Below are 27,660 nucleotides of genomic sequence, written 5' to 3' on the forward strand. Positions count from 1 at the left end.
TTGATTTTATAATATTTTATTATTTCAAAGTGTGCTGCACGTTTAAACAAATCACACATGAAATTTAAAATCACAGATCCATTCCACTTAATGCGGAGAAAATGAAGTGCAATCACTAAAAACATGCAATGTAAACACTCCTTTGGTAAAGTCAAAGTTTTTTGGAGATACTGGGATGTATCTACAATCTTTATAGAAAATATCATTCACAATATATAAAGCAATACTGACTTTTTTGGTTTATAAAAACTTGACAAGATCATCAAAGATTACAAATCCAAGAAATCAATTTAAAAAGTGCATCAAAATCCATTTACACCTCAATATGGTGCATTAACCACAAATCCTCTCTTCGGGTGCAAATTATATTGCAGCTACCAAACTGAAATTAGTAGCCATGCTTGATTTTGTAGTTGGCAACATCTTGTTAACTTTGCATGGCTGCATTTCCAATGTTCAATGCCAGGACGGAGCTGTGCAGACATGTGCATTAACACAGATCTGCTCTTAAACCTTCAATGATGGATCAAACAAGCCTATTGTTAGGGTGTTTACACATTCAATCACTTAATGTTTTTGTATAACCTTGGACTTACGGGTGTCAAGCAGAAGTGAAGATAGTGGGACTGCAGGCAAAGAGAGCCATGTCAAAGACATTTAGTTATGTGGCTATGTCTGTGCTGAAATCTACTCGATGCAAAAGAATATGCATTGTCTTCCATTGGAAAGTAATTACAGAAAACTTCATATGCAAATTATCAATCTTCAGACAACTTTTACTGGGATGTATTGAAATTCAAAGCTTACCAATCCTCTCGTATGTTAACATACTGGGGAGTACTGCAGTTTACTCTCAGCTGAGAACCAATCCCTATGCACATTTCACAATTACATTTCAAATATTGAAGAATGAACCAATCACTTAATTTCACTGACCAAGGCCAAGGAAAAACTGGGGGCAATGCATATTCCCCATACAGATAAAATGTCATGCCTCAGCCCCAGCCACACAGCAAGGAAACAAGCCCTTTGACCCATCTTACCCACACCGACCAACATGTTCCATCTACACTAATCCCACCTGCCTGCAGTTGGCCCATATCCCTCTAAGCTTATCCTATCCATGTACCTGTCTGATAGTACGTGCCTCAACTACCTCCTCTGACAGCTTGTTCCATACACCCACTAACTTTTGTGTAAAAAGTTATCCCTTAGATTCCTGTTATATCTTTCTGCCCTCAGGTTCTCCCACTCTGGGCAAAAGAATGCGCATTTACCCGATCTATTCCTGTCATGATTTTGTACACCTCTAAGGTCACCCCTCATCCTTCTGCCTTCTAAGGAATGAAGTCCTAACCTGCTCAACTTCTCCCTATAGCTCAGACTCTTGAGTCCTGCCTACATCCTCGTAAATAGAATCCTCATCCTTTGAACAGAGCAATTCATTCCCTTAGCATCATACTTAAGATTATGCAATGAGCTATGTAAACCAACATACAATTTAGGGAGTGTCAAGCAGGGATCGTTTCTCTGATTCCGATGCAGTACTGAGAGCACTGCAATACTGCAAATACCATCCTTCAGATGAAATCTGGGACATTCATTTAATTCACAGGGCACTCTAGACAATATTTGTGCCGAACCAATCTCACTAAAAATTTGAAGAGGTCACTGGGTTTGCAGACAAAACAATAAGAGTGAAAGGCACTATAAAAAAGCTTTAAAGCTTCATTTTTCTGAAGAATGTTTATATTTAAATGCAAAGGTGAACGTGGGCACAACAAATTCTAGCTACTGTTCTCCGAGTAGTTTTGCAGCACTGAGATGAAATATTCTGCATACGGCTAAAACTAAGCTACAATTCACTGCCACTGAACACAGGACAAAGATGTCACTGCACTGCCACAATTAACAGACAATTCTATTTTTAATTTAATAAAGAATGCAGTTGACTGTAAATCAAGTAACATGCCCTTGAAACTAGACCTTACAGCTCAGCTCTGGTAGTCTTTTGCCATTGTTTCAGATGACTGTAGGATAAAATCCATTGACGGAAGTGTGACTCTCCAGGACAATATAAATCATTTGATCCTATGGAACAGGAGGCCATTTGTCACTGTTGTTCTTTGAAAGAGTTATCCAACAAAGCTAGCCCCGGCCTGGTTTTACTTTTCATTAATTTAACAGTGAAGTAGATTGGGCAAGAAGGGAAAATTATGTCACTATTCGTATCCTGTCAAATTTCTATTCACTGTTAAGAGGTTAAAATTTCCATCAACTGTTATCACCATTCCCATAATTCTATGCATAGAACTCTTGAATTTTAAGACATCAGAATAAAAGATAAGTGCTTCAAAAATGCTGATTACTCGGCAGCAGTTTCACAACTTCAGTGACCAGGTGCGATTCCGACTTCTAATGGTATTAGCAAGTTCTCCCTGTGACTGCAAGAGGTTCCCCCACACTCCCCTATCCAAAAATGTACAGGTTGGCATGTTAACTGGCCGTTGTCAATTGCCCCTGGTGTAGGATGGTGATGGAATTAATGGGAATGTGGGGGAAATATAGTACAGGAAAACTTAATTGAGGAATGGGACTACCCTGTGAGCTGGCATTGACTTGATAGATAGAATTACCTCATATTGTAAGGAGATCTGGAGAAACATGGAACCATGATGCCAAATAAATGTAGTTAAAGTATTGAAATAAATGGAGGCCCAAGGAAGAGTCCAAATAAACAAAGGCCCAAGGATACCTAGATCACCGGCAAGGCTTGACAATAAAAAAGACTAAAGGGCCTGTCCCAATTGGGCGTCATTTACACAACATAATTTACGTGTCACGATGCACACGTGGTGACATAGGCAGTGACGCGCGATCGCACGCGGCGCCCCAGGATTTTGGGATGTACAAAATCTTCGCTCGCCATCTGCGTGACGTGCTAATGACACCCAAGTGGGACAGGCCCTTAAAGGACCTAGAACCATTAGACCTATAGCCCTAATGCTCTGCTCCCTAATCTGGAAAGACTAGTGACATCAGCAAGCTATATCTTGACTAATCCACATAGACTGAAGTGAAACAGTGCAAATGTTGCTTCTCCTGTTACTTTACTCAAAGGCTTTTTCGTATCAATTGATAATTGTCAAAAACAAATAGACTTAAACAGTTACATTTAAGGAAAATAATTGTCATGATTCTGACTAGCTGAGAATTTAAGAGGTTTAATAAAAACACCCATCTCATCTCTGTACTTGACAGTTTATTTTAATTACCCGTAATGCAAGACAGCAACCTACTGGTTAGTGCAGTGTTCTGAGTTTTAGAAATGATGAACTATCTGACTTCACTTGTGAGTGAAGAATTAACTGGTGGGTAAGTTGGACGGATTTAACCCAAACAGGTAGCTTGTAGAAAAATGCACATTTAGTGCTTTGAACACTATTCAAATTCTATGGTTCAGATTCTACTGAACAGGCATCTATAGTACAAATATAACTACATTTCAGGAAGATTTCTTCATATTAAGACTCTCATAATATTATAAAATTGTAAATCACAGAAGTTTAGCATCAGTCATCGAGTTTTTCGACCATTATCTACATGACCATTTTTGACCTTTTCGCCCAGCTGGTGGTGGCTGCAGTGTTTGATTACAGCACCTGGCACAAGTGCCACCATGGCAATGGCTAGCAGTTTCACGAGAATGGACCATGAGAACAGGTTATCTAGTGAGGAGATCTCAGATAGGATGCAGCCGGTTTGCACACAGATAAAATTATAAGGAAGAAGACCTGAAAAGAGAAAAGCAACAATTTTAATCGTGAGCATTATAAAGCTCTTACAAATAGAACATTTCTTATTATCACAGATGATCAATGTGATATTCCCAAAAGCAAATATACATAAACACTTATTTTTTGAAGGGAACTTTGTTGAGCCAAGAAAATACCATGGTTACAATGAAAAACCTCTGCATTATAAGCAGTTAAATTCTTTTGATTACCCATAATTGAGAAAGTATGTGTGAAGCTCTCCACCATGCTTGTTCAGCATTCCAATTCTCAGCTACAGAAGAATCTTGTATTGAAGAAATCTAGCCCCCCAATTAGAGGACACAGTAATTAGGTTAGTTTAGTTTAGAGATAAAGCGTGGAAACAGGCCCTTCGGCCCACTGAGTCTGTGCTGACCAACAATCACCCATATATTAGTTCTATCCTACACATTAGGGACAACTTATAGAAGCCAATTATCCTACAAAGGATTTGAGAAAGGATTTTTAAAAAAAATCAGAAATCAGCAATGAAAATACTCAGCAAGGATGCATTGATTGCCTTGAGGTTGGGGTGATGCGTCTTCCCAGATACAGATTCCTTGTGGCACTGAGGTAGTGTCTGAATTCCAGGACATTGCAGGATAAGAACAATGAATAAGCAGCATTTGTGCATAATGTACAATTTGGATGGGTGTAAGACAAAACTGTAATCACTGACATTATTGCATTACTGGTAAGCATGAAGTGTAAATGAAGCTTCTGTTTGGGATTACCTGCCGCAATGCTCGAATGAGGTAAAAGCATTATCGATGTTCAAAATTCAGCTTAATGATACAATGGGAGAGGGAAGTTAACTGATGGATCAGTATCAATGTGGTTAGAATAGCAAAGAATGCAACTGAGTTAGAATAAGAAAAGGATATTTTGATTTACAAGTGAGTAATGCACAAGTTTCCACAGTCTGAATGGACTTTATATTCTTGTCCTTTCTCAACATAATGACAACAAATATTTGAGTTATGAATATGTCTTACCAACAACAATGGAGAAGAAGAAATGGGTAAGAGGGACATTCAGGATAGGAGATGTGATGTTGAGGAACCAGTTTGGTGTCATGGGGAAAAACCTGAGAAACAAGAGGAAGAAAAACAGGCTGTTCCTATTCTCTTGTACCTGTCAACATAAAACCATAAATAATTAGACAATTATAGCTTTAACAAGTAAAATCAATTTTTCAAACAGGCAAGCATTATAATAATATCATTGCATGAGCTAGTTCTCCTAACTTAGAGGCCAAAAAAATGGAGATAATTGGCCGGAGCAGGAACTCTATTCTTGAAACTGGAGTAGGAAAAATGCTCACCACATTTAAAGAGAAACTGGGATTAGCACATAATGTATAATAATCTACAAAGATATGATTAAGCTGGTATGAACAATAACAGATGCTTCTAGCACTCCCATAAATATCTGAGATTTGAATAGAAAGCAACCATAATGGCATAATTACAATCAGGAACTCCCTGTGTGGCACCATAGAACAATGATGGACATTTAGTGATCTCAGATAGAATGCAGTTTGCACATGAATATTTAAGAAAAATAAGTGAAATTAGCAAAGACTGGATAGTAGAAATCCTTTTCTCTTGTAGCAAGTTATAGTAATTACTATTTGAATAAACCACTATTTATTATAGATTTAAATGCATTGCTTTATGTATTAGTATGGAATAACATTTGATTACTAGTTCACGCCATTTTAATGCTGAAATAGAACAGCACTGTGGGGTCAGAATGTTGACAGCAAAATTAGAATTTGGCAGAAGGCAATCAACAATTAGGATTAAACAGTCACATTTTTTTCTGTTGTAACACATTTGTAGCAGTGCACACTCATTCTTTCTCAGCAAAAAGTCTGTGATTTTTTTGCATCTTGAGTTACCTCAAACCATATGAATATACTCTAGTGCGAAAGTAATGGAATAGGATTATTTACCTTTTCTTGCAGTATTGCGAGTTTCTCAGGAAATCGACGTACAATAATCTGTTTGCCGTACGCCCTGGAGAGCAGGAAGCAGAAAGTTGCTCCGATGGCAGTTAAAACACAGCACAAGGCAAGGCCGAGCCATGGTCCAAATAATGCACCTGCCAATATATTCTGCACAAGAGAAAAAGATATTGGTTCATGAGGAAGATAGATGAGTAAGGTAATTAACCCATTGTAGCAACGCGTGAAAATCTTCAAGAGTTCTAAATGGAAAACTTGTTCTGAAGTCCCAGGAAAGAACTATGGTATTCTTCATTTTAGTCAACGCAAGGAAAACCTTTGTGAGAGTTAAAACCTAGTCCCTACTTTATCCAAATACTAATAAATACTTCAGAAGAACTTTAAGAGCAGAACTTTCAACTATAGGAATAGCTATAGGAGTAACATTTAAAGCAGGGGTCCGCAACCTTGTTCTGCATAGGGGCCGGGGCCGGGGCCCATGTCTGTGAGCGGATGGCGAGCCACATCTATCACGTGTACACATGGATCCCGCCCCCAACCCGCCCCGGATGGCAGGCATCAAATCACGTGTTCACAGAAGGTAGACAAAAATGCTGGAGAAACTCAGCGAGTGAGGCAGCCTCATGCAATCCTTGCATGTCTCACCCGCTAAGTTTCTCCAGCATTTTTGTCTACCTTCGATTTTTCCCGCATCTGCAGTTCTTTCTTATACGTGTTCACAGAAGGTGCGCGGCCGTGCGGGCGGCTTTGCGCAGGGTGCCGTACAGCCAGAGCTCGGCCACGCTCGGGGAAGCACTCGGCCGCGCTCAGGGGGGGGCACACGGCCGCGCTCAGGGGGGGAGGGCGCTCGGTGGGCCGGTTGATTACGGGGGAAAAAATCCGCCTGCGGGCCAGATGATTTCGGGTTATGGACCGCATTTGACCCAGGGGCCGTAGGTTGCTGACCCCTGGTTTAAAGGGAAACTAGATAGAAACAAGGGGGAAAAAATACAAGGATGTCAGATAATGCAAAGTAGCAACTTGAAGCCAAAATTGCCTCCAAAAGGAAGGCGACTAAAAGTCTCTTTGTAGTGGAATCTCAGAAGAGATTTAATTGTGCCGAATAATTAGGGTGAATAGAAAAGCTCTTTCTTGTCAGCAATAAATAATTAGCATAATTTAAGATAAGAAATAGCAAAAAATTGCTTATTTTCTTATCTTACTCTTATTTTTTATTTGCATTTCTAAAATCTTTTATTGATTCACAAGTTATTCATATTTACACATTTAAAAAAGTTACCAATGTCATTAGCGCTTAATACTTGCCAAGAAGGAGGAGCCAGGGATTGCAAATGTCTGTTTGTAGAGGTACGCACTGCAGAAAAGTAACAACACATAACCAGTGTGCTCTGCTTTGTATGAATACAGCAATCCAGCAATTGCTCGCAACTCTTCAAGATCAGATGGAAACGTCAACGACCTATGGAAAAAATTTAAAAAACTTTCATGACCGTCTCCAAATAGGATAAACAGACAAATAATTCACTCAATTCACCAAGGAAAATATTCTACAAACTTCTTAACTTAGGAATATATATGATAGATAACGGGCTGCAATATAGGAAACCATCACCCATCCTTTCTCTCCAGAGATGCTGCCTGTCCCGCTGAGTTACTCCAGCATTTTGTGTCTATCTTCGATTTAAACCAGCATTCCTTCCCACAAATTTTGTCTGCTCCACTGCAAAATCTCCTCAAGGTATGTCTACTTTGAAGTTCTCCTCTCTCCGACAAGAGTTCAGCAACATCCTCTCTCACTGCTCCCCCTCTGCGATTCCTCCTGCTATCCGACCATGTTTTAACCCAGACCCGCTACCACAGCCACATTTGTTTTCTCAGTGCTTGCCTACTCCTCCATCTTCTACCTCCGGGATTCCAGCTCCAGTTCCCAACCTCGCAGTTCGGACCCAACCTGGATTACAGGCTTCGACAGTCGATCTGCCACATTTCACAACATTTCACCTTTCGTGCCCAACGTTCTAAATTGCCTGTGATGTGCCGGCACCAGCAGGCCCAGGCCCTGACTCTCCCGCAGCTCCGGGCCTGTCTGCAAAACACGAATGAGCTGCAGTGTATGTGGAAAAATTTGCCAAGCTTGTAGCTTAATCCTGAGCAAGTGTATAACACAAATGAAACTGCATTGCATTGGTAGTGCACACTGCAAAGGACATTAACAGCATAGAACGAAGAAGGGCCCATAAGATTCAAATCATCTCAGCATGGAGTTACGATTTTAGGCTGCTCAAATGCAGCAGGCACACACAAATGTAAGCCACGGTGATAGGAAAAAGTAAATGCCCGCGGGCCTTGATAGGCATTAAGATTTACCCTGTAATATACCATGCAAATCAAAATGGTTGGATTACCACCAAGATGACCTTAGAATGGTTTTAAAAGATTTTTGTGCCTGAAGCTCGAGCACACTACAATTCTGCAGGCCTACTGGAAGATTGCAAAATTCTTCTTCTTCTGGACAATTGTACAGTTGTCCAGAAGTTGACAATTCACCCCAGAACTGAACTCCTGTGCAAGAAAAATGTTTATACAGTGCATTTACCACAAAAGTGTATATCCCTTATCCAACCCCAAGAGCAAGGAATACTACGCTCTATGAAGGCTGGGTATCGCTCACTTTTCATGAAATGAGTGTCAGATTTGGTAAATGCTGACAAGCCTGCAGAAACATGTATTAAAGAGTTTAACATGAAAGACGTGCTTTGGTCATTGCTAGCGTCTGGTAGAAGGTACAAGCGTCGACACTAAAGAAATGCTGGCATAATTTATGGCATGATGTTCGATAATTCAGCTAATGCAAATGATGACAATGACTTTACAAGATTTAATATCTTAAAGGAGAGGAAGTTGTCCATGAGTTGCTTTAGTATGCAAAGGGTTTTATGGGACCTGCAGCCAAGTCAGCTTAATGAAGAGTCTGGCCGAGTGGATGAATGTCGGCAAAGATACACCCTTTGTTCATCACTATACTGACTGAAATGATGGATATTGTTCCGAATCCTGATTAAAAACAATGAGTGATGAAGGCGACAGTGATGAAGGTAAAACAGATGTAGCTGAAAGAATTATTATTGACACGTTAATTGAGTTGACAGATGAATTAATCAATGGGCTAGAGCAACGTACCTTCATGACGGAACAAGAGCTGATGACTTAATTTGCTGAATGAAAAATCACATGGGGAAAAATCAAAGCACTTAATACAACTTCACTTGGATGAAATGTTTGAAAGTCAGCCACACAAAATGTGTCGGGGTAGTAGGCCAACATCCAAAAATTCTGTGGCTTCAACTTGTGAATCTCCTTTTTGATATCATCGCTAATCATCACTGAGCCCAGCACATGCAGCATCTTTCAGAAATGTAATCTTGAAGATTCATATCTTTAATGCTTTTCCGCTCAAGTAGAAAACCTATAATTCCATTTGTTCTTGGTTTTTAAAGATCCATGCATCTAGTCTCTGCATCCCATCTCTCAAAATGTTTGGGGTCATCCATCGTTAACAAAGGAGTTGGGTTCCTCAAGCATACTTCGTTATTGAAAATTTGTCAAATGAAAGGCATAATTTTTATAGATGCAAGAAAAATACATCAGAAGATAGGCCATCATCTCCCTGCAAGACTAGTATTTTCAAAGCAAATTGCAGTTGGTTTGACAAGCCTGATCCTACACATCATTGATCCAACAATCATTACTGCCAGATGGCAAACCACAAGTTTTAACAAAAAATGTTAAATACACATAAGACTTAAATACACTATGACTTAAATACACCATGTTCACAATTTTTTTTAAATGGCCGTTGTTTGAAAGAAACCTTCATTACATGACAAATCAAATAAAACCCTTCTTTAAAGCAACAATTCAGGTGAAAATTCACTAATTGAGGGGAAATCTGTATGTTACTGCTGGACCTTTCCTCTCAAAACATACAACCACATTGATCTATGAACTACATTGTTTTACAAGGCTGTTTTGAGGTCACAGAATGGGACGCACTCTAGTTCCCATGGAGAGGACATTGATGCACTGTTGGACATTGTTACCAGCTAGATAATGTTTAGTGTGGATAACTGTACATTGTTTCCCCAACAACGTTTCCTGTCGGGGACCGCCCAGAAATACCACGGCTTCCGCAGCGGCACAGCTCTGGAGCGCTATCGCGGAGCGGGCGATGCCTTGCCCGGGTCGCCGTGCTGGAGCTCCGGTGAGCTGAAGACCGCCGAGAAAAACATCGCGGAGCTGCGGGACTGTGGAGCGGCCGGCCGCGGGCAGCGGCGCTGTACTTTACATCGGAAGTCTGGGATCTCTCGATGAGATCGCCAGTAGTGGATCTCCATCCGGCGCGGCCCTGTTGGCTTTGGAAGCCGCGGCCTCCAGTACGGAAGCGGCCGTTCCAGGTGTCCCAAGCCGCTGTGAGGATTCTCCCGACGCCGGAGCACCATCACCCGGCGAGAACAGCCTGGAACATCGGGTCTCCGTGGAGGCAACTGTGGAGGCCTCAATAGGCCCGACTATGAGTGAACTGGGGATGGGGACTGGACATTGTGCCTTCCCTCATAATGGGAACCATTGTGGGGGGGATGTTCTTTATGTTTAAATCTCTTATTAATGTTATGTCTGTATTCTTTCTTTATGTACTGCATGGCAAGAAGCATTTCACTACACCTAGGTGTATGTGACCATTAAATAACCTTTGAACCTTTGAAACAAGCCCTGGGTCACCAGTGACATAAAGACCCTTCTCAACCAGAAGAAGAGGGCCTTCAGGAATGGTGACAGGGAGGAGGTGAAACGGGTGCAGAAAGACCTGAAGGCGAGACAAGGACACGGCAAAGACGACTACAGGAAGAAGCTGGAGCTGGAACTTAAGCAGAACACGAGGGATGTGTATAGCTGTATGAAGAGCATTACAGGCTACAAGAAGACTAGTGGCCTGGGGAGGGAAAGCAATCAGGACCGGGCCAACGAGCTAAACCTGTTATTTTTTAAATCAATTTGATGGATGGGCGTCTGCCCACCTTCCCCCTGCTCCCCGACAGACTCTCAATCCCCCTGGTCCACTTCTTCTGCCCTTTCTTTGTTGCACCTAACCATCAAGGCTGAGCAGGTGAAGAAAGAGCTGAGCAGACTCGGCCCAAGCAAAGCCACGGGTCCCAATGGAGTCAGCCCTAAGGTACTCAAGGCGTGCGCCAGCCAGTTGTGTTGAGTCCTCCAGCATATCTTCAAACGGAGCCTGAAGAGGGTTACTCCGATGTGGAATCTGATCCTGCCTGGTTCCTGCACCAAAGAGGATGCGTCCCAGTTTCTCCAATGACTACAGACGCTGACTTCACACATCATGAAGTCCCTGGAGAGGCTGCTCACTCACCTGCAACCCATGGTTAAACCCTACTTGGGCCCACTGTAGTTCGCTTACCAAACAAAGATGGGGGTTGAGGACGCCATCATCCACCTGCTCCATCAATCCTATGCTCATCTGGATAAGCCAGGAAGCACTGTGAGAGTCATGTTATTTAAAAAACTTCTCCAGTGCTTTTAACACCATCCAGCCTGAACTGCTAGGGAGCAAACTGACGAAGATGCGGGTGGATGCTCCATTGCTGTCCTGGATCACCAACAAACTAACTGAATGACCACAATATGTCAGGCTACAGAACTGTGTCTTGGACATGGTAGTGAGCGACACATGGGCCCCACAGGGGACAGTCCTCACTCCCTTCCTAGTCCACCATCTACACCTCGGACTTCAGATAAACCTCGGACTCCTGTCACCTGCACAAGTTTTCAGATGACTCTGCAATTGTGGGCTGCATCAGTGAGGGGAGGGAAGCTGAATACAGAGGTATAGTCAACAACTCTGTTGAGTGGTGTGGGCTGAATCACCTGCAGCTCAACACTGATAAGACTAAGAAGTTAGTGGTGGACTTTAGGAGGAGAGGAACGCCCCTGACCCCAGTCAGTCTCCTTCAATGGTGTGGATGCGCAGTTTACCAAGGAGTACAAATACTTTGTGTACCTGGACGCAAACTGGACTGGTTCAGGAACGTTGAGGCCCTGTACAAGGGTCAGAGCCGGCTGTACTTGTTGAGAGGCACAGCTCCTTCAACGTCTGCAGTAAGATGCTGCACATGTTCTACCAATCGGTGGTAGCCAGAGCCATCTTCTTCGTTGTGTGCTGGGGCAGCAAGGCGAAGGCCACGAACACCAGCATGATTAACAAACTCATCAGGAAGGCTGGCTCCGTCCTGTGGGCGGAGTTGGATTCATGGGAGGTGGTCTTGGAGGGAAGGATGTTCCTCAAACTGCAGAGCATCTTGGACAGTACAGCTCACCCCCTCCATGACACACTAGTCAACCTGATGAGTACCTTCAGCAACAGACTGGTTCCGCCAAGATGCAGTACAGAATGCCAGGCGATCCTTCTTCCCTGTGGCTATCAAACTGTACAACTCCTCTCACTTCTGTTGTGGGGTAGACTGACCCCCCCCCCCTTTACCCCATAAATCTTTACACATCCCCAATCCTTTACACTCCTCACTTTAATTTCAGTGTGTTTTATGACTGCTGGCAGATCAATTTCCCTCCTGGGATAAATAAAGTTTTATCGTATCGAACTGTATTTGCCACACACCTGACCAATTGCCTCATACCTGCACCAACAATCTATCACATTCTTACAGTTTGCTGCACATGCTTCTTCTGTATACTCACAAATTTGGATTTGTGGAAAGCAAGTGAAATTTTAGAACATGCTTAGCCATATCTTCCTTACAAAATATTAACTTGTATATGTACAGAATCTTTCAATTACATATTCTTTATTATCATCCCAAGAATATAAAGAACAGCATTTTCAAGAAAAATAAATTGTTAACACTAAACCACAAGATAAATCTTTCCCCTCTCACCTTAAATTCTTGCCCACCTCATTTTAGACTCCTCTAGTCTGGAGAAAGACTGACCATTCACCCATCTATGCCTCTTACAAGGTCACACTTCAGCCTCCTACGCTCTAGGGAAAAAAGTCCCAAAGTGCAAGACATACCGTAATCCCCGGCAATGAAGACGCACCTGCGTCGAAGACTCACCCTCATTTTGAGTTACTAAATTTAGAATAAAGGCTGGCGGGACAGGATCAAGGGTTTCGTTTCATCAAGAGGTCGGCAACCTTTTTTGCATAGGGGCTAGGACCCATGTTTGTGAGCGGATGGCAGGCCATATCTATATCGCCATAGTTAATAAATGGAGGTAATAACATACTATCTAAATTAATAACTAGTAATAATACATACTAATAATACATAAATTAGTAATAATGCATAGTTTTCACGTGTTTTTCAATTAGTTTTCTGCAGTTTCCAGATCACCTGCGAACTCCGGGAGTGGCTACAGTTCCCAGATCCTGCGCGTCCCCGGGACTAGCTGTAATTCCCAGGTTGCCTGCGAGCCCGGGACTAGCTGTAGTTCCCAGGTTGCCTGTGAGCCCGGGACTAGCTGTAGTTCCCAGGTTGCCTGTGAGCCCGGGACTAGCTGTAGTTCCCAGGTTGCCTGTGAGCCCGGGACTAGCTGTAGTTCCCAGGTTGCCTGTGAGCCCGGGACTAGCTGCAGTTCCCAGGTCATCTGCGAGCCTCGGGACTAGTTGCAGTTCCTATGTTGCTTGCGAGCCCCGGGACTAGCTGTAGTTCCCAGGTTGCCTGTGAGCCCGGGACTAGCTGTAGTTCCCAGGTTGCCTGTGAGCCCGGGACTAGCTGTAGTTCCCAGGTTGCCTGTGAGCCCGGGACTAGCTGTAGTTCCCAGGTTGCCTGTGAGCCCGGGACTAGCTGTAGTTCCCAGGTTGCCTGTGAGCCCGGGACTAGCTGCAGTTCCCAGGTCATCTGCGAGCCTCGGGACTAGTTGCAGTTCCTATGTTGCTTGCGAGCCCCGGGACTAGCTGCAGTTCCGCTGTCCCTGGAGGCCGCTCCAGCCGCCCGAGCTACTGAGAGAGTTGCTGGCATGATCCCCGACCCCCTCCTTCTCAACGCTCCTGCCCTTCCCATAACTTTACCCCTGGCGGCCCAGCCGTGCTAATCTGGGCCAGACTCCCCACATGCGTGGAAGGAACCCTTTCCCCCCCCACCTCCCCCCCAGCGGTGCTGTCATTTTACAGCCACTGTACTGAGGGATAGTCAAGTCTATCTTTCTTGGCTAACCTTCGGCCTCCAAGATACAGGTACATTTTCGGGCCTTATTTTATGGTAAAAAATAGCGTCTTCTTTGCCGGGAAATACAGTAATTAAAACAAATCTATGGTAATGCAAGAGGTAGTCCGCAGTGTTCTGTTGTCATTGTAGAATTAGGATTGTGCAGGTGGGTTCAAGAATCTGATAATTGTAGGAAAGTAGCTGTTCCTGACCCTGGTGGTGTGAAATGCCTTCTTCAGAACCCTGTCCACCCATGTTGCCACTTTCATGTACTTGCACCATAGTTCTCTGTTGTACAACACTTTCCAAGGCCCTGCCATTTACTGTGCAAGTCCTTTCCTGCTCAATATGCAACTCTTCAAACTTATCAGAGTTAAATTCTATGTGCCGTTCCTTGGATAACATTCTTGGTTGATCCAAATCTTGTTGTAATCTTGTACATCCTTCATTGTCCACTATACTACTAACGTTGGTGTCACCACAAACTTTATAACCATGCCAACTGCAATATTGCGGCCTTACCAGTACCTTGTAGAGCCTCAACATTACATCCCTGATGTTATAGACGGAAAATAGATAAGATCATTGAGAGGACTGAAATAATGTGGACTTTAAAAATTAGGCATTCTCAAAAAAAGTACCAGTATAGATCAGTAAGCAGGAGAGCAAAGGGCATACAAGACAATGAAGGAAGATTCCCAAGCAGAAATTTGTACTTTTAGCTTATCTAGTGTGGGACACAAAACGTAGAAGGGGCGGTGGGGTGTGGGAAAGGAGCTGACTAGACTAGACGGCGGAGGTCGAGCAGACATAGCCATCGCCAACAGCAAGAAACAGCAGCAGGAGAGAGGAGAGTACCACCACACCTTTGAGACCTACATCCAAGACACTTCATGTGCTCTTCCACATTTCAATAACTTTCAATTCCATGCCTCATTTTTACCAGAGATATCCAGCCCCTTTCCACCTCCATTCCCCATCAAGATGTCAGGGCCCTCCAGTAACTCCCTCTATTAACACTGCTCTCTACTATTCACTTTCTCAAGTTCAAAGGGCAGCCACAGGCACTTCCATTTTCCAACCGTACACTGACACCCCCCACCCAACTCTTTCTCCACTACATTGGCAACAGCATCATGACTGCCTCCTGCACCCATGCAGAACTCGTTACTTTCATTGACTTGACCATTAACTTCCAACCCTACCCTCCAAGTCACTCAGGCCATCTCTGACACCTCTCTCTATCATTAAATGTCTTTATGTGGGGGAAGAGGGCACGGTAAGGGGGATACCGTCCTTCAGTCGCTTCCTGGAGAGGACGCGACTATTATTCGAGTCGCGTCCTCACCCCCCCCCAGCGGCCTACCTACTGGATTGGCGCGGCCTTTCCTGCCGGGATCGACCAGAGCTCCAGCAGCGGCGGGACAGCGCTGTAACATCGCGGGGCTGGCGATGCCTTACCGGGGAGCGCCGTCTGGAGCCTGGAGTGCTGGACCTGCTGCACCGACATCATGGAGCTGCGGTTTGCGGAGCTCCCAACGCGGGCGGCGCTGATCAACAATGCGGGGTCCTGCGACTCCGCCCGGCTCGGCCTACGGACTCGGGGGCTGCGGACTCCGGCTGCGGGAGGCGGCTGATCAGGAGGTCCGGGCCGCTGAGGAGGAGGATGTTCACCGTCGGGGATCGGCGTCGGAGTTCCACCAGCCCGGCGTGAGGGCCTGAACATCGGGCCGCCCGGTGCGGCGACTGCGGGTGCTCGGAAGGCCCAGACCACGGATGAACATCTGGGAAGATCGGAGGAGAGGCTGGCTGGACTATGGTGCCTTCCTCACCTTGGTGCCACTGTGTTATGTTGTGTCGTGGACTTTCTGTGTTTGTGCTTTTCTTTTTTCAATTCAATTTTATTTTTAATATGTTTTATTATTTATTATTTATTTATTTTTATGATACTGCCTGTAAGGAAAATTCATTTTGTTGTCTCTAATTGAGACAATGACAATAAATTTGAATGCAATACAACAATACAATACAATCTCTGTCTCTGTCACAGGGGACAGACTATCAAACTATAAAAATATTTACTACAAACTCGCTGCCTCCCATAGTTACCTGGACTACACCTCCTCCCACCCTATCTCTTGCAAAGACAGCATCCCTCCACATTTCCCCCCCCTACTGGCATAGATGGATCCCTCACCCATGCCTCTTCAGTGTCCCGTAAGTTTATACGCTCTCGGAGCAGAATTAGCCCATTCGGCCCATCAAGTCTACTCAGCCATTTAATCATGGCAGATATATCTTTCCCTACCAATTCCATTCTCCTGCCTGCTCCCCATAACCTGCAACAGCCGTTCTAATCAAGAATCAATCAATTTCCACCGTACAAATATCTATTGACGGCCTCCACAGATGAATTCCACAGATCTACCACCCTCTGACTAAAGAAATTCCTCATCTCCTTTCTAAAGGTATGTCCTTTTATCCTGAGGCTACGGCCTCTGGTCCTAGGCTCTCCCACCAGTGTAAACATCCTCTTCACATCTACTCCAGGCCTTTCACTATTCCAGGCCTTTCACTATTCGGTAAGTTTCAATGAGGTCTCCCCTCTTCCTTCTAAACTTGTACTAAACCGTAGTTCTGCTCTCATTCCCCTTCCCCTGGAGAAGAGTGCGACACTGCATCCGTGTGCTGCACAGTAACCGAACCATAATACCAGTAAGGTATCCAATTGATTGCACATCAGGCGCCCAAATTATTCATTCCCTTCTTCGCCACAGTGGCCAGTGTATGCCATCTATAAAAGCCACTACAATTACTCACCTGGAGTACTGACAGCACCTTCTAAACCCATAACTTCTACCACCAAAGAAGACATGGGCAGGAGGTGCAGACTAAGAGGGGTCCCAAACCAAAACATCACCTATCCACATTCTCCAGAGATGGTGTCTGATCCGCTGGGTTACTCCAGCACAGGATGTCTTTTTTTTAGATGCACACAAACATTATAGACAATAGGTGCAGGAGTAGGCCATTCGGCCATTCGTGCCAGCACCGCCATTCAATGTGATCATGGCTGATCATCCCCAATCAGTACCCCGTTCCTGCCTTCTCCCCATATCCCCAGACTCTGCTATTTTTAAGAGCCCTATCTAGCTCTCTCTTGAAAGCATCCTGAGAACCCGCCTCCACTGCCCTCTGAGGCAGAGAATTCCACAGACTTACCATTCTCTGTCAGAAAAAGTGTTTCCTCGTCTCCGTTCTAAATGGCTTACTCCTTATTCTTAAACTGTGGCCCCTGGTTCTGGTCTCCCCCAACATCGGGAACGTTTCCTGCCTCTAGCGTGTCCAAGCCCTTAACAATCTTATATGTTTCAATGAGATCCCCTCTCATCCTTCGAAACTCCAGAGTGTACAAGCCCAGCTGCTCCATTCTCTCAGCATCTGACAGTCCCGCCATCCCGGGAATTAACCTTGTAAACCTAAGCTGCACTCCCTCAATAGCAAGAATGTCCTTTCTCAAATTAGGGGACCAAAACTGCTCACAATACTCCAGGTGTGGTCTCACTAGGGCTTCGTACAACTGCAGAAGGACCTCTTTGCTCCTATATTCAATTCCTCTTGTTATAAAGGCCAACATGCCATTCGCTTTCTTCACTGCCTGCTGTACCTGCATGCTTGCTTTCATAGACTGATGTACAAGGACCCCCAGATCCCGTTGTACTTCCCCTTTTCCCAAATTGATGCCATTTAGATAGGAATCAGCCTTCCTGTTTTTGCTACCAAAGTGGATAACCTCACATTTATCCACATTAAACTTCATCTGCCATGCATCTGCCCACTCCCCCAACCTGTCCAAGTCACCCTGCATTCTCATAGCATCCTCCTCACAGTTCACACTGCCACCCAGCTTTGTGTCATCTGCAAATTTGCTAATGTTACTTTGAATCCCTTCATTCAAATCATTGATGTATATTGTAAATAGCTGCGGTCCCAACACTGCCTGCCATTCTGAAAGGGACCCGTTAATCCCTACTCATTATTTCCTGTCTGCCAACCACTTCTCTATCCATGTCAGCACTCTACCCCCAATACCATGTGCCCTAATTTTGCCCACTAATCTCCTATGTGGGACCTTATCAAATGCTTTCTGAAAGTCCAGGTACACTACATCCACTGGCTCTCCCTTGTCCATTTTCCTAGTTACATCTTCAAAAAAATCCATGCCAACTCGGACCTATCCTGTTACTGCTATCCAAATGTTCGGCTATCTCATCTTTTATAATTGACTCCAGCATCTTCCCCACCACTGATGTCAGGCTACCCGGTCTATAATTCCCTGTTTTCTCTCTCCCGCCTTTCTTAAAAAGTGGGATAACATTAGCTATCCTCCAATCCACAGGAACTGATCCTGAGTCTATAGAACATTGGAAAATTATCACCAATGCATCCACGATTTCTAGAGCCACTTCCTTAAGTACCCTGGGATGCAGACCATCAGGCCCTGGGGATTTATCAGCCCTCAGTCCCATCAGTCTATCCAACACCATTTCCTGCCTAATGTGGATTTCCTTCAGTTCCTCTGTCACCCCAGATCCTCTGGCCACTACTATATCAGAAAGATTGTTTGTGTCCTCCTTAGTGAAGACACATCTGCCATTTCCTTGTTCCCCATAATAAATTCACCTTTTTCGCTCTTCAAGGGTCGAACTTTAGTCTTAACTAATTGTTTCCTCTTCACATACCTAAAGAATCTTTTACTATCGTGCTTTATATTCTTGGCTAGCATACCTTCGTACCTCATCTTTTCTTCCCATAGTCTTTTTGGTTATCTTCTGTTCTTTAAACATTACCCAATCCTCTTGCTTCCCACTCATCTTTGCTACGTTGTACTTCTTCGCTTTAGAATATAATAGAATAGAATAGAATGCCATTTTATTGTCACTATACATATGTACAATGAGATTAAAAGCAGCTCCTACTCAGTGCAGACATGTAATTAGTGCAAAAAAATAAAAAACAAAACAAGGGGAGGGGGGGAGATAAGGTGCACAGTTCTGCGGCGCTATATACATATCTATAAAAAGACAATGGATGAATAGGGTGAATAAATAGGATTCCTATATACAGTATGGGTTATTGCACATATTTTAAAAAAATTACAGTTACCGTACAAATTACAGTAGGTGGATAGATGGAAGTCCGGGGGTTAGGCTGTGAAGTCAGTACATGTGTGAGTTCAGGGAGGTTATGGCTTTTGGAAAGCAACTGTTCTTGAGTCTGTTCTTGAGTCTGTTTGTCCTTGTTCTGATGCACCTATAGCGCCTCCCTGAGGGCAGCAGGTCGAACAGGCCAAATGCAGGATGGGAGCTGTCCTTGATGATGTTCTTCGCCCTGCTGAGGCAGCGGAGGTGTAAATGTCCATCAGGGAGGGGAGAGGGCAGCCAATGATCTTCTGTGCTGCCCTAACTACCCTCTGAAGCCTCTCCCTGTCTGCCATGGTGCAGCTGCCGTACCATGCTGTAATGCAGTATGTCAGCAGGCTCTCAATGGACGAGCGGTAGAAGGTTAGCAGCAGGTTGGAGTCCAGGTTGTGCTTCCTGAGGACCCTCAGGAAGTGCAGCCGCTGCTGAGCCTTCTTGATGACCGCTGTGATGTTGTCTGTCCAGGAGATGTCAGCGGAGATGAGGACGCCGAGAAACCGGAAGGTGTAGACCCTCTCCACACACTCGCCGTTGATGTATAGGGGGGCTAAGTCGGTGCTGTGCCTCCTGAAGTCGACAATGAGCTCTTTTGTTTTCTTGGTGTTCAGAGCCAGGTTGTTTTCTGAGCACCAGGCTGTCAACTTCAGGACTTCCTCTCTGTAGGCTGCCTCGTCTCCCCTTGAGATGAGTCCAACTACTGTAGTGTCGTCAGCAAACTTGACGATGCGGTTGTTGTTGTGGGCCGGACTACAGTCGTGGATGTAGAGACAGTATAGGAGGGGGCTTAGCACACAGCCCTGTGGGGAGCCGGTACTCAACATGCGAGTGGAGGAGAGGTGGGGGCCGAGTCTCACAGTCTGGGGCCGGTTGGTGAGGAAGTCCTTTATCCAGGCACATGTGAGAGTGGGGAGGCCGAGAGTGACCAGTTTGTCGATGAGAATGTCCGCAATGATAGTATTGAAAGCTGAGCTGTAATCCACAAAGAGCATCCGGACGTAGCTCTGCCCCAGCTCCAGGTGGCTCAGCACAGAGTGGAGAGCTACGGTGATGGCGTCTTCTGTGGATCTGTTTGGGCGATAGGCGAATTGGTGGGGGTCGAAGTCTGGAGGGAGATAGTCCTTGATGTGCTGGAGGACCAATCTCTCGAAGCACTTCGTGATTACCGGAGTGAGGGCCACGGGACGGTAATCATTTAGGCTGGTGATGGGAGACTTCTTCGGCACTGGGACGATTGTGGCTGATTTTAGGCAGGACGGGATAACTGCCTGGTCCAGGGAGAGGTTGAAGATTCTGGTGAAGATGACGGTGAGCTGGTGGGCACACGCTTTGAGCACCTTACCAGGTACTCCATCTGGGCCGGCAGCCTTCTTGGGGTTCACTGCCAGGAGCACCCGTCTGACATCGTGCTCCCTTACAGTAAGTGGAGTGGAGTAGTAGTTTAATTTTTATACTGTACTTGACGTCCCTTGTCAGCCATGGTCATCCATTTCTCCCCTTGGAATCTTTCTTCCTTCTAGGAATGAACTGATCCTGCACCTTCTGTATTATTCCTAGAAACACCTGCCATTTTTGTTCCACTGTCATCCCAGCTAGTGTATATTACCAGTCAACTTAGGCCCGATTCAACTTGCGCCCTATGTCCAGGCTACTGTTTGGGGGCCTGTAGATTAGTCCCATTAGGGTATTTTTACCCTTACAATTCCTTAGTTCTATCCATACTGACTCCACATCACCTGTTTCAATGTCACCCCTTGCAAGGGACTGACTTTCATTCCTCACCACCAGGGAAACCCCACCCCCTCTGCCCACCTGTCTGATAGGAGGTATACCCTTGAATATTCAGTTCCCAACCCTGGCCCTCTTGCAGCCATGTCTCAGTAATTCCCACAAAATCATACTTGCCAGTCTCTAACTGAGCCTCAAGCTCGTCCACTGTATTCCTTATACTTCGTCTGTAAGTCCCCCCACTCCATTATCATCTGCAAGTCCCCCCCACTCCAGGATGCACACCACACTGATTTGAAAATCCTTCACTGTTGGTTGGGGCAAAATCGAAGAATCACTGTCCAACTGTGCTGTGTGAGTACCTTTGCCAGAAAGGCTGCAAGAGCTCAAGGAAGCAACACACCATTGCTTTCTAAAGGACAAATGCCAAAATATCACAGAACAAGTCCATAAGTGATATGATCTAGTGTAAAAGTAACAGATTGTATAATATTGCATTCTACTGTTAAGCTCTCTACAGCCATAACTTACGTCTGGTAGGGCAAAGTCTAATTGTCTTGCTGGCACTTTTCAATTCACAGGGGCACAGTACAAAAGCATTCTCATAACTATGATTACTTTCTGCTTAAACTGTAAATACATTGTTTTTGGTGAAAAATATTTATTTTTTGTAAGAAGATAATGACCTTTATTCCCCTCAGTTAAAGTTCACATAAAAATAGCAAATGCTGAAACATATATCAATGAGCTGTCCAAATAAAGACCATGGAGACATAAGAGATTGCAAATGGTGCACTGGAGGAACTCAGCAGGCCAGGCAGCATCTGTGGAGTGAAATGGATAGACATTGTTCATAGGGACGACAGATGGCACAATGGGCTAAGCGTTCGGCTGGCGACCGGAAGGTGGCCGGTTCGAATCCCGCTTGGAGTGCATACTGTCGTTGTGTCCTTGGGCAAGACACTTCACCCACCTTTGCCTGTGTGTGAATGTGTGTGATTGATTGGTGGTGGTCGGAGGGGCCGTAGGCGCAGAATGGCAGCCACGCTTCCGTCAGTCTGCCCCAGGGCAGCTGTGGCTACAGAAGTAGCTTACCACCACCGAGTGTGACTGAGGAGTGAATGAATAATGCGATGTAAAGCGCCTTGAGTATTAGAAAGGCGCTATATAAATCCCATCCATTATTATTATATAAATAAATCCCATCCATTATTGTTTAGGATAAAAACTGGAAACATTGTATGTCAATGTCCAATCACAGATGCTACCTGGCCTGATGAGTTCCTCTTAACATTTTGATTTTTGTCCCAAGAACGAGTACTTAACTAAAAGTAAAAATAATAATTCACACATTTATGTAACCACATGACTTTCCAGGTTTTAAGGTGATTTGATTAGATTCCTCAAAACATACTCTCCTGGATAACACCTGCTACAACCATTGAACATAAGTTTGCAGTTTTGGCTCACAACAATCATTCTTTTGAAAAGCAAATATATAGGGAGGTTTCACGGCAGTCGGGTCACGACCCATGACCCGTACTGTTGCTACGCTACGCCAAGTGGAGTACACACGATGAACTGCAGGTAGGCACTGACCATTGTTTCCAGCATAGCGGGCCTGTTAAAACCCGCCGAAATTGTCAATTTTTGCGCTGTAAATAATTATGGAAATCGGGATAAGCGTGAGAGACATTTAGCCTACTTCAAAATTCCAAACGTGAGGAGAAATTACGTTAGATAGAAGCGAGAGCTGAAGGGACAACAACAGCCAGAGTGCTTGGCGAACATTGGCCGTTTGCTCACTGCATTTCATCAACAGTAAGGCATTATTTGTGTTTTTTCTTGATTCCTTTGACATCTAAAAAATTTCAGAAGTGATAAATCTGGCTGTAAATTTTTTAAATCGCCCATGGTTCTCAAATCGGTTTTTACATGCAAAAAGAAAACGCCTCTGAAAATTTACAGCCAGATTTATTACTTCTGAGACTTTTTAGATACCAAAGGAATCAAGAAAAAACACAAATAATGCCTTACTGTTGATGAAATGCAGTAAGCAAACACGATAATTCCCATGCACAGCCAATGTTCGCCAAGCACTTTAGCTGCTGTTGTCCCTTCAGCTCTCGCTTCCCTTTACCTTCATTTCGCTTCACTTTTGGAATTCTGAAGTTGGGTACATGTCTCTCACACTTACCCCGACTTCCACAAGTTTTTACAGCGCAAAAATTCAACATTTTGGCGGTTTTTAACAGGTAGGAAAGTACGCGTTTCTTGCATTAATAACATATATCGGAAGTTACGGATTTCCTCCAGATGGATTGAGCGGCTCCGTGTGTCAAGCCCTATGACCCAGTGACCTTACGTGCACCCCCCCCTATAACCCAACAAAAAGTACAGGCAATTGGAACTGTAAGAAAAACATTTACTTAATACTAAAATATTAAATTAGTTGCATCACATCGACAAAACTTTGGAATTTTAGGAACAGAAGTGGCCTTTGAGGTTTTCATTAAGTTTCAGTAAGTTTTGATATCGTTGTAAAAAGTAATTTTGCTAACAGGGAAACAAACAGAAACCTCAGATTATAAATAATAATTATACGACATGAAAGAGAGGATACTTTTTGCTAATATTCCAGCTTGCATCTGAAAAGATAGCGGAAATTGGTTCCATGAACAATTTTAAAACAAAATTAGATAGTTACTCTGAGATGAGGAGCACCACTGTCCTGACATCGGGCCAACATAATTCATCTTGCCGGGACGTTTAAAAATGCGATAGTTGGTGATACACAACCAGTCTCACATTTCTGATATATTAAGACCACACGAATTACTCCCCAGAATTAAAATTTGTGGAGCTTGGGTCTGCGGACTGATCTCTCAAGCACCGCTAAATGTGACCATTTATTAAATCGTTGGCTTCGGGCGCTCACCAAACGAAACTCGGCTGCGGGTTTCCTACAATTCAGTGAGGTTCCGACCAAGGATCATCGACGGAAGAGTTTACCGGGCTCCTTCCTCCACAGACACTGCCCGGAGTCCTACACCGGCAATCGGATTTAACCCTGAACCCTGGGGCCTACCTCTGCTCCTGGCTCTCTTCCTCGCTCACCGGCTCCCGCTTATACGTCGCATGAGGTAGGTTCCTGGACAGCACGTACAGGTAGAAGGTTGCGGAACCGAATATTAGCAACAAGTTGACAGGAGATTTGGCCGACATGAACACTGGCTCTCGGTGTGGGTCGGGGAGGACGGACGAACACTCGACACCGAGCACCGCGCCGCCACAGAAAGAACAGTGATCTGACCGCGCGTGGCCGGCGCCTCATCACTCCACAAGGGCGCGTGCCCGTGACCGGCGCGTCATCACCGCCAAGCGCGCGCGCCCAACACGCGTTTGCGCCCGATGTTGTCAGCGGTCACTCACAGTGACGTCTTCTGGAGAGAGCGCGCTGCGATGGAACGTCACGTGTTAACCAGGAGTCGCCGCGAGAAACATAGAAACATAGAAATTAGGTGCAGGAGTAGGCCATTCGGCCCTTCACCGCCATTCAATATGATCATGGCTGATCATCCAACTCAGTATCCCGTACCTGCCTTCTCTCCATACCCTCTGATCCCCTTAGCCACAAGGGCCACATCTAACTCCCTCTTAAATATAGCCAATGAACTGGCCTCGACTACCCTCTGTGGCAGGGAGTTCCAGAGATTCACCACTCTCTGTGTGAAAAAAGTTCTTCTCATCTCGGTTTTAAAGGATTTCCCCCTAATCCTTAAGCTGTGACCCCTTGTCCTGGACTTCCCCAACATCGGGAGCAATCTTCCTGCATCTAGCCTGTCCAACCCCTTAAGAATTTTGTAAGTTTCTATAAGATCCCCTCTCAATCTCCTAAATTCTAGAGAGTATAAACCAAGTCTATCCAGTCTTTCTTCATAAGACAGTCCTGACATCCCAGGAATCAGTCTGGTGAACCTTCTCTGCACTCCCTCTATGGCAATAATGTCCTTCCTCAGATTTGGAGACCAAAACTGTACGCAATACTCCAGGTGTGGTCTCACCAAGACCCTGTACAACTGCAGTAGAACCTCCCTGCTCCTATACTCAAATCCTTTTGCTATGAAAGCTAACATACCATTCGCTTTCTTCACTGCCTGCTGCACCTGCATGCCCACTTTCAATGACTGGTGTACCATGACACCCAGGTCTCGCTGCATCTCCCCTTTTCCTAGCCGGCCACCAGAGGCGGTTCCTGCGGGCGCGGAGGCCGTTCCGCCCATCGACCAAATGGTAGAGCAATCCTACTGGTCCCATTCATCCACCCGATCTCCACTAGTGCAGCTCCTCTTTGACCTTTACCACCCAAAAACCCAATCACACACTAACCCCCCACACACACACACACACTAACCACCCCCCTTGATATTATATGAATATTATTCATTGGCTCCTTTTACCCCATCCCCGCCCTATCCACTGACGCATAGTAGCAATGTTACAACATTTTGAGATTTTAAGAATCAAGTCTGCAATTTATCCTATCAGATAAATCATTAAAAGAAGTTTAATTTGACACCTAATTCACTTTCATATCTTCAGTATTAAAAAGGTTATGATCATTTTCATACTCGGAAATTAGCACCTTGTTCCCTATTGCTTTTCCATTGACTTAACACAAAAGCTGTGATCGAGGACAGTCAAAAGCCCATAACTTTCTTAAAAATTAAGAGAACTGAATGAAATTTTCAATTATTATAGATTGAAGCATTCCGAAACAAATATAAAACATCTTACTTGGATGACCTGAAATTAAAGCATATAATTAGTTAGTTACCTAATTGTAGCTAATTACAAAATTGACCGTTGTGACGGAAATAGTAATAAACACCCAGACTGCCTTGAAATTTCAAAAATGTGATATTCTCAAGATCAGAACTTTAAAATTTTATTATATGCTGTAAGTCTGTAACAGATAGGTAAATAAATTCCAATTTCTAGCAATAGACCAAGTCTTTATGGAGAAGATCAGTTGCTAGCTGGTACATTGGCATATCATAATCAGTAGCATCATCATACTCCTCAGATTGTAACCAATAAGCAACTCTGTACACTTTGTTTTTCCTCAACTTTTCAATTTTGGCATGGTAAACTACAAGTTTTTGCTCTTCAAACCACGCATGACATGCCTTTCTGCCCACTACTTTTCCATTAAGAATGTCATGTAGATCATCACATTTGGAGTGGTCCAAATTCGGATAATCTCTGCGAATGCTGTCTAAATTAGTCTCTTTTGCTGGGCATTTAGATTGCCAATTTTGCATTTCTTCTTCGGAGACATCTGTTTAAAATGTAAAGGAAAAAAACCCACTGAATAGCATTAACAGAAACAAGTTATTATTTGCAGTTTTAGAAAAAAGGTAGAAATGATAAAGTTAAATGCTAAAACAAATAGTAAATACCCAACAAAAAATTCATATTCATCAGTTTCATCAAATCAATTAAATTAATCTAAATTCAATTACTAGATCTAAACATCTATCCATTTCTTAAGAAAAGGATATATTTTTTAAATAGCCTAAGTATCCAAATAACAAACTAATCCCATTCACACAAGAATTCACAATATAACATGATATTTAAATCTCACTGTCATGAACTTGATATGTTGTCATATTGCTGTCATAGAGTGATTCAGTGTGGAAACAGGCCCTTCGGCCCAACTCGCCCACACCGGCCAACAATGTCCCAGCTACACTAGTCCCACTTGCCTGCGCTTGGTCCATATCCCTCCAAACCTGTCCTATCCTTGTACCTATCTAACTGTTTCCTAAACAATGGGATAGTCCCAGCCTCAACTACCTCCTCTGGCAGCTTGTTCCATACACCCACTACTCTTTGTGTGAAAAAATTACCCCTCGGATTCCTATTAACTCTTTTCCCCTTCACCTTGAACCTATGTCCTCTGGTCTTCGATTCCCCTACTGGTATGGAACATCTTATCTTGGGCACAGATGCGGCGGATATAGAGGAATCGGGAGTAAGGGATAGAGTCTTAGCAAGGGCAGGGTGGGAAGGGTACTCTACAAAGTGGCATGCATAGCTAGGGCTGATGCGAGTGCCCGTAGCAACGCCTTTGATTGGGAGGAAGTGGGAGGAGTTGAAAGAGAAGTTGTTGAGAGTGAGGACCAGCTCTGCTAGGCAGAGGAAAGTGTTTGCAGATGGAAATAGTCTGCTTCTGTGGTCGAGGAAGATGCGGAGGGGTCTAAGACCTTCCTGGTGGGGGATGGATGCGTAGAGTGACCTAATGTCTGTAGTCTTCTTCTTCTTCGAGTCCGTTGCAATCTCAGATGTCGTTCTGCCAGTATCTGGCGCAGGTCACAGCTGGTCGGGTCGGTTCAGCCAGGTCCTGGGGGCTGCACTGGGGGGCGTCGTCACACTCCAGTAGGTGGGACATTGTCTGTACTGCTCCACAGCTGCATGTGTCTTCTGCCTGGTAGTTCCATGCTTTCATAAGTGCTTTGCACCTCCCCTGCTCCACTCGTAATCTGTTGAGGGTCTTCCAGGTTGGCCATGGGAGGTCGTGCCCGCTGGCGAGGCATTCAGTCGGAGTGATTCCTCTCTCCATCCAGTCATGGGCTCGTGTGTTGAGCTGGTTCCATTCATCTTTCCAGATGTTGGTCCTTGCTGTTTCTTTGGTTGTCTGGAGAGGT

General features: G+C 44.5%; 1 protein-coding gene and 1 long non-coding RNA gene across 2 annotated transcripts; both read right to left on the reverse strand.

Annotated features, from left to right (window-relative positions):
- LOC116975315 lies at positions 1-26,933 on the reverse strand. Its single transcript, XR_004412592.1, has 2 exons — positions 26,904-26,933; positions 1-1,245 (listed from the first exon to the last, which is right to left on the reverse strand). It is a non-coding gene; the product is annotated as an uncharacterized LOC116975315 (long non-coding RNA).
- On the reverse strand, positions 2,885-24,332 carry tmem41a (transmembrane protein 41A). Its single transcript, XM_033024266.1, has 5 exons — positions 24,036-24,332; positions 7,090-7,243; positions 5,773-5,934; positions 4,811-4,949; positions 2,885-3,794 (listed from the first exon to the last, which is right to left on the reverse strand). The coding sequence occupies exons 1-5, from the start codon at positions 24,170-24,172 to the stop codon at positions 3,577-3,579; spliced, it is 810 nt and encodes a 269-aa protein (XP_032880157.1). The 5' UTR covers positions 24,173-24,332; the 3' UTR covers positions 2,885-3,576.
- Positions 26,934-27,660: the final 727 nt, after the last annotated feature.

Source organism: Amblyraja radiata, chromosome 7 (genome assembly GCF_010909765.2).
Source record: "Amblyraja radiata isolate CabotCenter1 chromosome 7, sAmbRad1.1.pri, whole genome shotgun sequence".
Classification (NCBI taxonomy): domain Eukaryota; kingdom Metazoa; phylum Chordata; class Chondrichthyes; order Rajiformes; family Rajidae; genus Amblyraja; species Amblyraja radiata.

Excerpts from the sequence above, each read along its gene's own strand:
- tmem41a (XM_033024266.1), bottom strand. The coding sequence starts at position 24,172 with ATGTCGGCCAAATCTCCTGTCAACTTGTTGCTAATATTCGGTTCCGCA. Across the intron at positions 7,244-24,035 it reads GAAGAGAGCCAGGAGCAGAG|GTCGTTGACGTTTCCATCTG; the intron begins GTAGGCCCCAGG and ends TTTTTTCCATAG. Across the intron at positions 4,950-5,772 it reads TCGCAATACTGCAAGAAAAG|GTACAAGAGAATAGGAACAG; the intron begins GTAAATAATCCT and ends TTATGTTGACAG.